The following is a 13080-nucleotide window of genomic DNA, read 5'->3' as shown; positions in this document are numbered from 1 at the left end:
TAACCTCTGCAGTGTTTCTATCAAACTGATCATTTTGGTAGCTAACCTCTGCAGTGTTTCTATCAAACTGATCATTTTGGTAGCTAACCTCTGCAGTGTTTCTATCAAACTGATCATTTTGGTAGCTGCAGTGTTTCTACAAACTGATCTGCAGTGTTTCTATCAAACTGATCATTTTGGTAGCTAACCTCTGCAGTGTTTCTATCAAACTGATCATTTTGGTAGCTAACCTCTGCAGTGTTTCTATCAAACTGATCATTTTGGTAGCTAACCTCTGCAGTGTTTCTATCAAACTGATCATTTTGGTAGCTAATCAAACTGATCTGCTAACAGTGTTTCTATCAAACTGATCATTTTGGTAGCTAACATCTGCAGTGTTTCTATCAAACTGATCATTTTGGTAGCTAACCTCTGCAGTGTTTCTATCAAACTGATCATTTTGGTAGCTAACCTCTGCAGTGTTTCTATCAAACTGATCATTTTGGTAGCTAACCTCTGCAGTGTTTCTATCAAACTGATCATTTTGGTAGCTAACCTCTGCAGTGTTTCTATCAAACTGATCATTTTGGTAGCTAACATCTGCAGTGTTTCTATCAAACTGATCATTTTGGTAGCTAACATCTGCAGTGTTTCTATCAAACTGATCATTTTGGTAGCTAACATCTGCAGTGTTTCTATCAAACTGATCATTTTGGTAGCTAACCTCTGCAGTGTTTCTATCAAACTGATCATTTTGGTAGCTAACCTCTGCAGTGTTTCTATCAAACTGATCATTTTGGTAGCTAACATCTGCAGTGTTTCTATCAAACTGATCATTTTGGTAGCTAACCTCTGCAGTGTTTCTATCAAACTGATCATTTTGGTAGCTAACATCTGCAGTGTTTCTATCAAACTGATCATTTTGGTAGCTAACCTCTGCAGTGTTTCTATCAAGCTGATATTTTTCAGATCTCTTATTGCTGGCTGTTACAATGGAGAAAAGAAGTATTGAAGGTTCTCACTGAGAAAAATCTTGGAGAATGATTTTATTACATGACTGTTAGAAGATCTAGAAATACTGATACACATAGGTTTTAAAAAGTGTTGTAAAATAGTAAAGATGTGAAACTTTTCATGTTTACCCTTATTTAAATGTTGAATGAACCAAAATTTCAGTATATTTTATCAGTATAAACAGAAACTGTTGTGGTTATAGAAAAATTTTACTGTTTATGTGTATATAATTGATATCAATTTTATGAATTATATAGACTTTCTGAGTGCTAAAACCATAAGAATTTAACCTTAAACTGGCATTATGAAGAGTGATGATGGATTATCACGACCAAAGACTACAATCTTCCTATCAGTGTTCACGTAAGAAGTCCAGTGTGAATCTTAAACAAGTTGTTTTATGAAGGTGAGACTTTGAGTCTGTTATTTATATCTCGTAAGTGATTTACATTAAGAAAACAATAATAAATAATACATATTCTGTCAAAAAAACAAAATTTTTCTGAGTTTCACATTGTTTGGCTTTTACTGAAATTGTTATTTCAGATAAGGAAATTTGCTTCTGTTAGCTAGAGAATAAATGAGTTTGAAAGAACAGATGGCTAATATAGTAAGAATGATATTGTATTGTTTTGGAAAACAACTTTAATATATTGACCACCATTAGCTTAACTCTTTAATTTTTTATCTGTAAATATGACATTATGGAAATTAGTTTAGACAATATTAAATAGTTTGTACTGAAACCTTGATTTTAGTCTAAACTGTTGGATGTTGAGAGGGTTCCAAGCATATCTAAATAGAAATTAATAAAAAGAAATGAATGGTTTGCACTTGTTAAGCATAGTGATATTATACCACTCTGTTACCATGAAATAGGAAGAAAAAATGTAAGTTTGGCATTTTATAAGATGTTTTTTAATGAAATGAAACATATATAAATTGGTATAATGTATGATCATAGTTTTTTGTGCTGTGAACTGTAAATTATTCATTACTGCATGGGAGTATGAATCTGAGATATGACAAGCCTTTATAATATAATAGTAGAATGTAAACCATTTGTAGGCTTTTATGTAAAAAGACCTCAAATCCAAAAAATTGCTATAATTTTATTACTAATACAGGCTTTTCTTTGAAACTGACAAATATGCATATATATGTAAATGCTATACCTTTTGGTGAATGTATACGTATTTGATATTAGTCAGGTGTCGCTAAAAAGTCAAAAGAAAAACAATAAATATAAATAGATTATAATGTCATGAGAATTTAAGCTATTTAGAATGAATATTGTGATTTCATGTTACAATATTTAGTTATTCTAGAATGGAAAAGCAAAGTTTGTCTATTTCTTAATATTTCATCATGGTTTCATGATTGGTCAATTTGACTGAATATGTACAGAGAGAGAGAGATAAGGTAGAGAAAGTGACAAATAAGAAAAAAAATGTTTGATAGTTATCTGGAGATTAATAGGAGGAATAAGAATTTTCAAATGAAATTGGACAGTTTTGTAATGCAAGAAGTATTTTTAATTTTAAAATTAAAATTACTTTGAATGTTGGGTAGTCAACATTTGGAAAAAAAATCACAAGCAAATCTTGAATTAAAAAAATCTGATATTTTGTGTGTGATAGTTTTGTAATCTTTACTGATAATTTTCAAACATTCAAGAAGATATGTTTTTTGTAATAAAAAATTATAGTATGACTTCTCGTGGTTACTTTGGTTGTTATGAGATGACTAGATCCTACCTAGTCCTTAATCAGAGTTAATGTCAGTATTAAATTTTACATAGTTACTGATTTTTTTCCCATACCAATATTATTAATATAAATAAGGGGACAGTAAGATTCAAGTACTGACCCCTTAGGTGTGACATAATTATATACTGCATTCTTTTGAGAAATCACTTGTGTTTATTCATTTACATTTTATCATAAACCTGTTTACTCTGTTCTAGATAAGTTAAGATGATGCTGATGTTGTTAAAATAATAAATATGCTAATAATGAAAGTGGTTTATGAAACACGTAACATTGTTATTACAAGGTTTGAATGTTTTAGAATACGCTAATTCCGTCTTCATTGAAGTCTGAAAATTGTGATAAAAAGGTAATTATTAACTAAGATAATATAATATCATAACCACAAGTTTATTTGGTTACTAAGAGAAGTGACAAAGAGACAGCTAAATAAATTATTATATACATATACATTACATAACAGTTGAATGTTAAAATTTTTAAAATTTAAATCAAAAGAGCTTTGGCTAATCTTCTAATAAAGACCAGATGCAATTTCTGAAACAACAAATTCCAACTAGCAGTTAATGTGCATACCATCCCCATATTTCACCCTCATTCTCTCTCTTTGTTTTATGGGTTCACAATTATCTTTCTTTGTTTTATGGGTTCACAATCCCTACAAATTAAAAAACAACTTTATTCTCTAGTAAAATACTTCTACACTTAAATTCAGCTTAGAATAATACACAAACCTATCCTTCACATTAAGTAGTTATTTTAATATCAAGAACAAACATCGAAACTTCTACATTTATTACTTGTGTATAAATATACAACAGTGACTGTAAGGCCATGTACGTTGGCAAAACAAAATGCCACTTAACTAGATTCTGTGTTCATTTAGGATGATCTATCAGAACTGGCTGTCCACTACTTGCACTCAGCCACTCTTCCTTATTCATTTATATTCTGAAACCAGGGTCACAGTATTTTATTTAATGATTTTTTTATCAGTATTGCAGGATTTTTCAGATCTTAAAATCTAAATTAAAGTTTACTCAGATAACGACTGCTCAACTCGTAATGATTCACAAAGCTCTCTGGATCTATATTTCTTCTAAATTTTCACACTTAAACTTAACTTTTGTGTTATATATATACATATTTACATTGCTAGTAAATATGCTAATATGGTAATACACGTTTTTCCCCATGTAGATGGCAATGTATATTTGTTTCAAGGGCAGAGGAGATACCAAAATATGGAGTAGAAGCAATGGATGGTCTCTTCCTCTCCATCCTCTGCAAGCATTGGCTTGGTTTTTCTTGTTACTCTTTGCAGTGGTTTATTTTGGTGTTTTGGTTCCATCAATCCCATGTGGAGTGTGGCAGATTATAGCTTATGTTGTATCCTTTGGTTGTTATTCAGCCAGTAAAGGTTTGTTATGTATGCTTTTTAAAGAAAAAAATGTAATAACTATTTATAATCACAGTTACTAAAATATCTTTGAAATAAATGAATTATGACAAAAATAGTTAGTGAGCTATAAAAATATTTTTGTGAGAGTTTAGTGTGTAGAGAACACAGCCTTCAACTCTATCTAGACTTCAGTACAGGAAACTATGCTAGAGGTTGGAAAAGTTTAATTACTTGGAGTTTTAATCATGTTGTTACTGTTGTAGAGTACAATAGATTTTATAAATGTACACACATTTTGTATATAAATGTATTAAGTATGTTCAAACTTAATCTAGTGTTTTTAAAACTAAATTAACAATGTATAGATTGTTATCTTTGCAAACTGTTTTTTAAAACCCAGGTAACAAAGTGAGAACTGTGATTGGGTAGACTTAGAAACTTAGCTGACTGAAGCATATATCTGACATGCAGAATCACAGGTTTGAATCCCACCTGATTTCAGTTTTCACTTATTCAGAAGCATTGTACTTTAAGTAAACTGGCATAGACAACCACTTATATGATGTTTAATTGTGATTATGAATGTTGTTAAATTCTGTTCTGTCATATTCATGTTGTAGAAATTGCAAACTTTGTCTAAATTATAAAGAAATTAGACTAGTTTTCTTAACAAAAAGTCTAGGTCTTGAGTGTAATATACATTATTCATTTAGTTATTCATGGCATCAGTGTAAGTCTAAACCCTGCAGATCCTAATGTGCTTGCTAAAAAATTCAGCGGGCCATGTCCTACGTTTGATCGCACCAAACATGTACATGTAATAGAAAATCAATTCTGTTACATATGTGAAGTGAAGGTGTAAGTTGTATTTATTTTATATATATTACTTAATCTTTAAAGTTCAACAAATTTTCATATTTTCCTACTGGGTGTTGTAGAAAAATATTTCAATCTTTATAGCATTATATATAACTTGGACACAATGTAGTTTTTTTAATAATTGTAAAAATAATACATTAATTTGTTAATGTAGCAACATAAAATTATCATGCCAATAATGTAATTGTACCTGTTGTGCTTCTGTTCTAGATGTTTTAAAGACAAATGATTTGGCACTTGATAAAATAAGCTGTTTTAAAGACAAATGATTTGGCACTTGATAAAATAAGCTGTTTATGTGGAGCTGTAAGAGGAATTTTATTAAGTTCAAAATGATTTAAGAACTAAATTTTAGTGGGTGTATTTTATAATGTTTTGGTAACCATAATTTGCATTATAGTAAGTTTTGTTAATGGATATATTTCAAATGTTTGATTCTGTAAAGTGGTATTTGCATAGTTGTTAAAAGTATACATTTGAAACTAGAAGAAAATAATGTTTTCATTGCAAAAAAAAATTGAAAGACTTTGATAAACAAATTACTTATGTAATGATATTCAATAAAATTTTACTTGCTTTGTAAGTATTTTTTCTGTTGTGAGAATACTAATGTTTAATCACTGATGGATTCACATGTGTGTCATTTCTAGGGGTTTGAAATCCAAACACTGTAGTGCATGTAACAAGTGTGTGGCTGAGTTTGATCATCACTGCAAGTGGCTAAATAATTGTGTTGGAGGAAGAAACTACAAGTATGGTGTTTGAAGCACATGTTGCTTGCTTTTAGAATTTTTATTCTCTTACCATTATGCTTTTATTTTGCAATATAATATGTGAAAACAACTTTTTAAAAACTTAGTAAGTAGATTGAGAATGTATGTAAGAGCTGTTGTATAAAGTGTTGAACTTTAAATAAACAGTTTTGAAACAGTTACTTGATTTTTATGTTGATTTTATCAGTTAGGTTATAGGTGCTTTTGTCAAGTTAGTGTATATCAAAAGTGATTTGATATTCTGGTATTTTTCATACCAAAACTAATTGGTGGTAATGTTTTACTAAGAATAGTTCACTAGGAGGTACGTACACTAAAAAAAAACATTTATTATTATTATTGTTATTGAATAATTGAAATGCTATAGTACTAATCCTTGTTTATTACTGTCCTTCAGCTGTCTTTGAAAAATAATGTCAAGCTTTGTTTCACCATGTTTTAAAAGCTATATTTCAATCCTGAAAGCATAAAGATTCTCAGTTTAATACCAGTTTAAAGTTATATCAAGGTTGTAGTGTATGCTTCATAAAAATAATGCAAGTATCAAAGGTTATTTTGAGAAAGTAGACTGTTTAATCATACGTGTATTGTGTTATAGAGGTGTGTATAACAATTTTTCATGAAGGATTCTTGGTAAATAACTGTAGTTTAATTCTATTTGTTCATATTCTATATGAATAAGGACAACAAATATAAGTTTAATTGTATGCTAACATCTGTGTATTGTTGTACCTATGTTTATGATGCATATTTTGTGTACATTATATCTACAGATGTGCAATTATTGGAATTTGGTAATTGATTAATACTTTACATCAAATTAATTGATTCTTCTTATTGCAACCTTCATTAGTTGGAATAATTTGCAATAATAATAACTGAGAACACTAGTTATGATTAATCTTACGGATACAGGCAAGGTCTAAAGTGTGCATGTCATGGTATTTTTACTGTTATATTCCAAATTCAGTTGAACACTTTATGATCAATGTGTGTCAGGTAGCTTGGCATCGAAATGTAGGTTATGACCCAAGTTTTTATATTATTTTGTTTTAGTGACTTAATTTTGTAAAGAATCATTTAAGTAAATATTGGGTCTTTTCTATGTGTCATGTGGTGTCTCTCTGCTATGAATTCTCCTTTTAAAATTTTCTTTTCTCTTGTACGGTTTTCAGAACACCTACCAGTTAGATACATCAACTATAGATATTGGAAGGCCAGAATTCAAAATAAGATATTCCAAGTACTATCCTGAGATAAATAAATTTGTTAAAAGTATCATAGAAGTTCTTACTAACTCTTTGTAGTTTTGAAATCGCTTATCTGTTCTGTCGGTTTATCCATGGCATATGCTTATAATGAATATGAATAGCATTTTGGGAACTACATGATTATCATGGTTGTCTATCTTGGTAAAAGCTACTATTTAGCAAGCAGATTTTAATGTGTATTGGCTGAGGTCTGTGTTCCAGTAAAGCTTGAATTTTTTAAAACCTATAGGTTTTGTATAAAATCAGATAAATTATAGTAGTTTTGTAGAATTCTGTTGTTCTCTGAATTATTATTTGTTTTAAAATTAATATTTGAGGGGTATAAAAAAAATTATTTGGACAACGAATATGGTTAGAAAAAATAAGGTCTGTGAAAACAGGCACTCGAGTGCAGTCTGGCCTAAAACTAGAGTAGACAGTAAATTTCTTGTTTATTATATATAGTTTAATTTATTGTTACTTATTTGTTAATAAATGTAACTAAACTGCAGCAATTAAAATGTTAAAGAAGAAAACTTAAGTAATTTTTGCTACAACACCTAAGGCAGTGTACAAGTAGTTTGGACATACATGGTGTAATTTGATCTGCTTGCTTACTCTGCTCTACCTCTTGGTGATTTATGCTGTAATGGTAGATAGGCATAGTTCAAAGAGCAATAAAACAAAAGTAAATGAAAGCAGTTATGAAAATTTAATAGGCCTAAACCTTTTACTATAAATTTTAATTGTCTGTTACAATTTTCAGTCATTATAATAAAAGAAAGTGGTATATTTTTAAAATTTTATTTCACGTTTTTCAATTTTTGCTATAGTTTGTGTTAGGGTTGAGAAAATAAGAGATAAGGTTTAAAGTTGAACTTCAAAAAACTTGTATTTATTTGGGAAGCTCTTTAACATGAAGATTGCATTTCATTTTGATTGACACAGTAAAGGCTTTTTAAATTTTCAGACAAATATTTAGTAAACATATAAGAAAAATTGAGTTGTTATGTACAAAATACTTGTAATATTCACTGTAAGCTTGCCCAATTTTCTGGAGATACACTTAGTACAATCAAAGTTATGTATAGTTTCATGGTTATGTGGTCAGTAAAATGACCAAGTCTCTTATCAAATTAAATACATTAATTGTCTATCTGTAATTATATGATAATGGTAAATTAATATAATTATTAGTTGTAAACATAATTCAACAACCTCTAATAATGTATTTTTAAGACAGCTGGTGTGGGTATTAGCACTTTAATTGAAATAAAGTACAGAGCAATGTTTTGACCTTCTTAGGTCATCTTCAGGTTAACAGAGGCTGAAATGCTGTTCCTTACCTTACTTTAATGAAAGTGCTAATACCCATACCAGTCATCTTGAGAATACATTTTTACTTTAAGTGGGTTTCTCATCATCACAAATCTTTGTAATAGATCAACTACCCTATTTGTTGAAATAATTCTATTAAGATGAACAACAAAATGAATTGATGTATTTCAGTAAAAAATTATACAAAAATTGTTTACTTACTACAAAGGTATAACTTACCAAACCTAGTTAAATATACTTGCATAATTATCTTCACATCTAGACCAGTGAGAAGAAAGGTAAAAGTATAGACCCAGTTTTTGTATGGAATGATGCAATATCTTCACCCATGAAAGAAATTCAAAATATTGAAGAAGTATATCCTGAAATTTATTTTTTCAACTATATTGAATTGTATTTTATGGTTTAAGATAACATGAAATATATTGTGTTTTTCTATAGGTTCTTCTTACTATGTGTTGGTTCAGCATTAGTAGGATGTTTCACAATCTTTCTTGTGTGCTTGGTGTTAACAGTGGCATATTTTGATCCATATAGTTGGATCTACACTTTTGAAAAAGGTAAGTGGGTTTTGATTATATAATTTTTTTCTTCATTATTATTTATTAAAAAAGAACAAAAAATTTGGCACTGCTTTTCATTAATTACACTTAATATTTTTCAGTCTAAATCTCAGTAATGGGTCATTACTTGATCAATGAATTGACCAAGATGTTTTGTGAAATCAAGATTGGGTCCATTAATTTACCAAAGATTAATGAAGCTTCAATAACAGAAATGTATGTTGGTTTCATTAAGTTTCATTTTAGTCCATTGGCTGAAGTGGGTCCTGTGAACGTTTTCATGTCCAGAATATTACTCTCTATATTTAATAGGGGTATCATGATAGGTTCATAAAAATCCAGGATAGGCATTCTAGAAAACAACAATAAGGGAGAAAGGTGACTTCTGTGAAAGGTAAATAGTCATAACTTGTGTTCTAGAGTAGATAATGATTTTTGTATTTAGATATAGATTAGCAACAACACAATCCTAATGCATTTGTGTCATTAAAGATGGCAGTGTGTCATTAAAGATGGCAGCCTCAAGGGGTAGATAGCTATATCTCATATTCCAAAGTAGATTGCAAAATGATGTTTATGTCAAGATGAAGTTTCTTGGAGTCAAGGAGAGCATTTCTGTTGTATATACAACAGTTGGTCCTGAGCTTCCAAAGATATGATAGATATAATTATGGCCATCATAATAAAGAAGAACTTCATGTATAGCAGGGTATATGTAGCTGTGCTTTATCTTAACATATATTGAGAAAACACTACACATTAATAACATTTATTAGAATTCAATCAAGAAAGTCAATAACAATTTTTTTTACTACAATTTACATTTTTATTGCAGAAGCAATAAGTGAACATATAACAAACCATAAGAACTTAGTGAACCATTTAAATATGCTCATGCTAGAAAAATGTCATATCCCATAATTTTGTATTAGTTCCAGACTAGGAATCCAATCCAAAACATATAGCAACATTGAGCAGTAATGAAGCCTTCATATTGATGATGGCATTGTTAGAGGTATCTTTAAGACAACATTAGATTTTTTCAAACTGTTCCATATAATTGGAATTCTTTAAAATTGTAGTAATTGCAGCATTATACACTCTAATCATGGCATATGCAGCACTGGATGACACACTGTGTGCATGCTCAACTCTGAGGTAGATCATCTGGGACTAGCTGGTTGCACATATATGGTGCAAGCAGTCCATCTTCCTTCTTGAAGCCATACTCTTTTAACTCCAGATCAGAATTCTCAAATAATTCAGCTGCAAATATGTCACATGCTTTCTTATAACATAATTCATTGGCTGTTGCTCATCAAGTGTTATGTTCCTTGGTCTATAATAATAAAATTAATCCATTATCTTGTAGGGGATGCCACTTGTAAATACTTGTACCAAGTATTCTTTTGTAATGGACCTACCAGACACCATTTTTAAGTATGTGTAATACACACTCCAGTGTAGGGGACACCACGTGGTGTCCCTCTGTATGGAACACCACTTGTAAATGTTTGTACCAAGTACTCTTGTAGGAGACATCACATTCTAAGTACCTGTACCAAGTACTCCTCTGTAGGGACACCACATCTTAAATACCTGTACCAAGTACTCCTCTGTAGGGACACCACATCTTAAATACCTGTACCAAGTACTCCTCTGTAGGGATACCATATCTTAAATATCTGTACCAAGTACTGCCTGTAGGGACGCCACATCTTAAATACCTGTACCAAGTACTCCTCTGCAGGGGACACATGTAAATATCTGTACCAAGTACTTCTCAGCTATGGGGAGTGAAGCTTCCTTATGACTCAAGTTCTTTCCAAAATCCTTCAGATAGGCTAATGGGTTTGCTGTTAGCACAGCACCTTTACTGCCTACTTTTCTAGATGTGTCAACACAACCAGGGTAGGCAAAACATTGCACATTTCTGTTTCTAATTTGTGAAACAGGGTGGGAAGAGGTATGTACCTTGTAGTGCCTTCTACACCACCTCTCATTCAGAGTTCTGTCAGTCCATGATAATGAAACAAACTGAAACAGTGAGTGCTCAGGACTAGAACATCAGTATCATTGGACAGCATGACAATAACATCAGCTTTTTCAACCTGCAAGTCTGGCTATGATAAGCCTACTGCTGTAATGGTGATTACCTGAAATTTCAGTACGAATGGCTATAATACAATATTAGGCTCCTTGAATCAGTCGAACCTGTTTGTCTGTGGTACATATAGTGAATTAATAATGGCATAAATAAGGGATAAACATTGTTTTTATTCAGTTAAGACAAAACAAGTATGGCAGATACTTGTGAGTAATTCGAACAGCAGATCAAAAAATAAGATTCATTTTCATTATGATGGTCATTGTGTTAATATTTTTATATTGGTTTAGTGTTTACTTACTCATATTGGGGTATATTTGTGAAGTAATATGAATATTTATTAAAGTTTCAGTCACATGAAATAATTTGAATGGGATTCACAAAACTTACCTCTGGACACAGTTGTCTTGTAAAGGCATTTTATTGCATGTGATGGTGGCCATCTTGAATTATTCAGACAGCTGAGGAATGATTTAATGTTTGAAGTTGTAAATGGATTACTTATCCCCCCCCCAAACAAAACAAACAACATCTGAATCTAGACACATTACATCACTTTGTTATCTACTCCTGGACATGAGATATTGCTGCTTATTTCTTGTGATGGCCATATTGCAGCCTTCTTGAATTTATCAAATGGGTCAGGACTAATTTTGTTGTTAATGTTGTCAGTTGTTTCCTTGACCCTCAAAATCTATATCTGGAGACCAAAATGATTGTACTTTCTTCTTTATAACATAAGTTATGGCTATTTATTCATTTCACAACCATTTTGAATGTTTCAATTATTACTGGGTTTCAGAATGCCTACACTGTATTTTTATTATACAATGCCCTTTTGATATATGAATAGTAATTCTCGAGGCATAAAAACGCCCACAGGGCCCTCTCAGACATAAGACTATTTCAGTTTCTTTGCTTTAAAAAACAAAACAAAATTTAGTTTGAAAGATTTAATGTGAAGTAATTAATTGTACCTAAAAGTGATTATTTTTGGATTGTACTAAGATTTTTTTTATTGTAATTCTTATATTATACCTGTCTTTACTTGAATATTTCTCTGCTAGAAAATGACGTATCAACCACTGCATTAATACAAATGCTGTACGGCCAAAAAAGCGATAATCAAAATTATTAACTAACAATTGTTAAAAGATTTACTGTTTCCAGGTAAAAACAGCAAATATTGTAATAATAGACCCGGCAATTTATTGTGGATGAAGTTAATTTGAATTCTGATTTGACTGAGTTGAAGAAAGTCTTGGACACAAATAGTGACTGTAAAGGACAAAATACTAGTTATACATGTTACACAAAACAGAAAAAACAATTCAATCAGTGTCTAACAAATCCATTAGACTGAAGAAAGATGGAAAAGGTCTGTACCAAGTGAAAAGCCTGGCATGGCCAGGTGGTTAAGGCACTTGACTTGTAATCTGAGGGTACTGGCTTTGAGCCTCTGTCACACCAAACATGCTCCCTCTTTCAACCTTTGGGGAATTATAATGTGACAAACAATCCCACTATTTGTTGGTAAAAAGGTAGCCCAGGAGTTGGCAGTGGGTGGTGATGACTAGCTGCTTTCCCTCTCGTCTTACACTGCTAAATCAGGGATGGCTCGCGCAGATAGCCCTCATGTAGCTTTTCATGAAATTGAAAAGTAAACGAACAAACCAAGTGAAAAATCAGTCATTATGAACTGCTTTAGGTAAAGTAAAATATTTCAGTGTTTTTGTTACTCACTCACTCACCTGGTTCCTCATTAACAAAAATAGGTAAAGTTTACATGACTTATCCCATGAGAAAACACATTATTTGAAGCCTAATGGAATTCTCCAGTGATAACATCCATGGAAAGATACAAATACCAGAGAGAAGAAATTTGTCAGGGGGTGAATATCACAAGACTGTAGTCTGTTCAAGTTAACCCTTTCTGTCTAGATGCTATGAGTTAATATTTGCACCACGTTTAAATATGAAACATTTTTGTGAACAAGTAAGAAATA

At 31.0% G+C, this 13080-nt stretch overlaps 1 protein-coding gene across 11 annotated transcripts in view; it reads left to right on the top strand.

Annotated features, from left to right (window-relative positions):
* Positions 1 to 13080, top strand: part of LOC143241016 (uncharacterized) — a 45514-nt gene that overhangs the window by 6745 nt on the left and 25689 nt on the right. For 7 of the 11 annotated variants that reach the window (XR_013022141.1, XM_076484424.1, XM_076484423.1 and 4 more), the window contains exons 2-6: positions 1251 to 1399; positions 3963 to 4151; positions 4847 to 5022; positions 5694 to 5795; positions 8846 to 8964. Coding sequence is in view for 10 of the 11 variants with exons in the window: in XM_076484424.1 (XP_076340539.1) it covers positions 1394 to 1399; positions 3963 to 4151; positions 4847 to 5022; positions 5694 to 5795; positions 8846 to 8964 (592 nt within the window). In the remaining variant the exon portion in view is untranslated. Of the gene's footprint in view, positions 1 to 1250; positions 1400 to 3048; positions 3112 to 3962; positions 4183 to 4846; positions 5023 to 5693; positions 5796 to 8845; positions 8965 to 13080 lie in introns of all 11 variants that reach the window. The other 4 variants (XM_076484427.1, XM_076484426.1, XM_076484428.1 and 1 more) reach the window with 3 other exon arrangements.

The sequence above is a fragment of the Tachypleus tridentatus genome, chromosome 13 (genome assembly GCF_004210375.1).
Source record: "Tachypleus tridentatus isolate NWPU-2018 chromosome 13, ASM421037v1, whole genome shotgun sequence".
Taxonomy (NCBI): Eukaryota; Metazoa; Arthropoda; class Merostomata; order Xiphosura; family Limulidae; genus Tachypleus; species Tachypleus tridentatus.
Note: the sequence above shows the minus strand (reverse complement) of the source record. Positions and strands in the feature narration are given on the sequence as shown.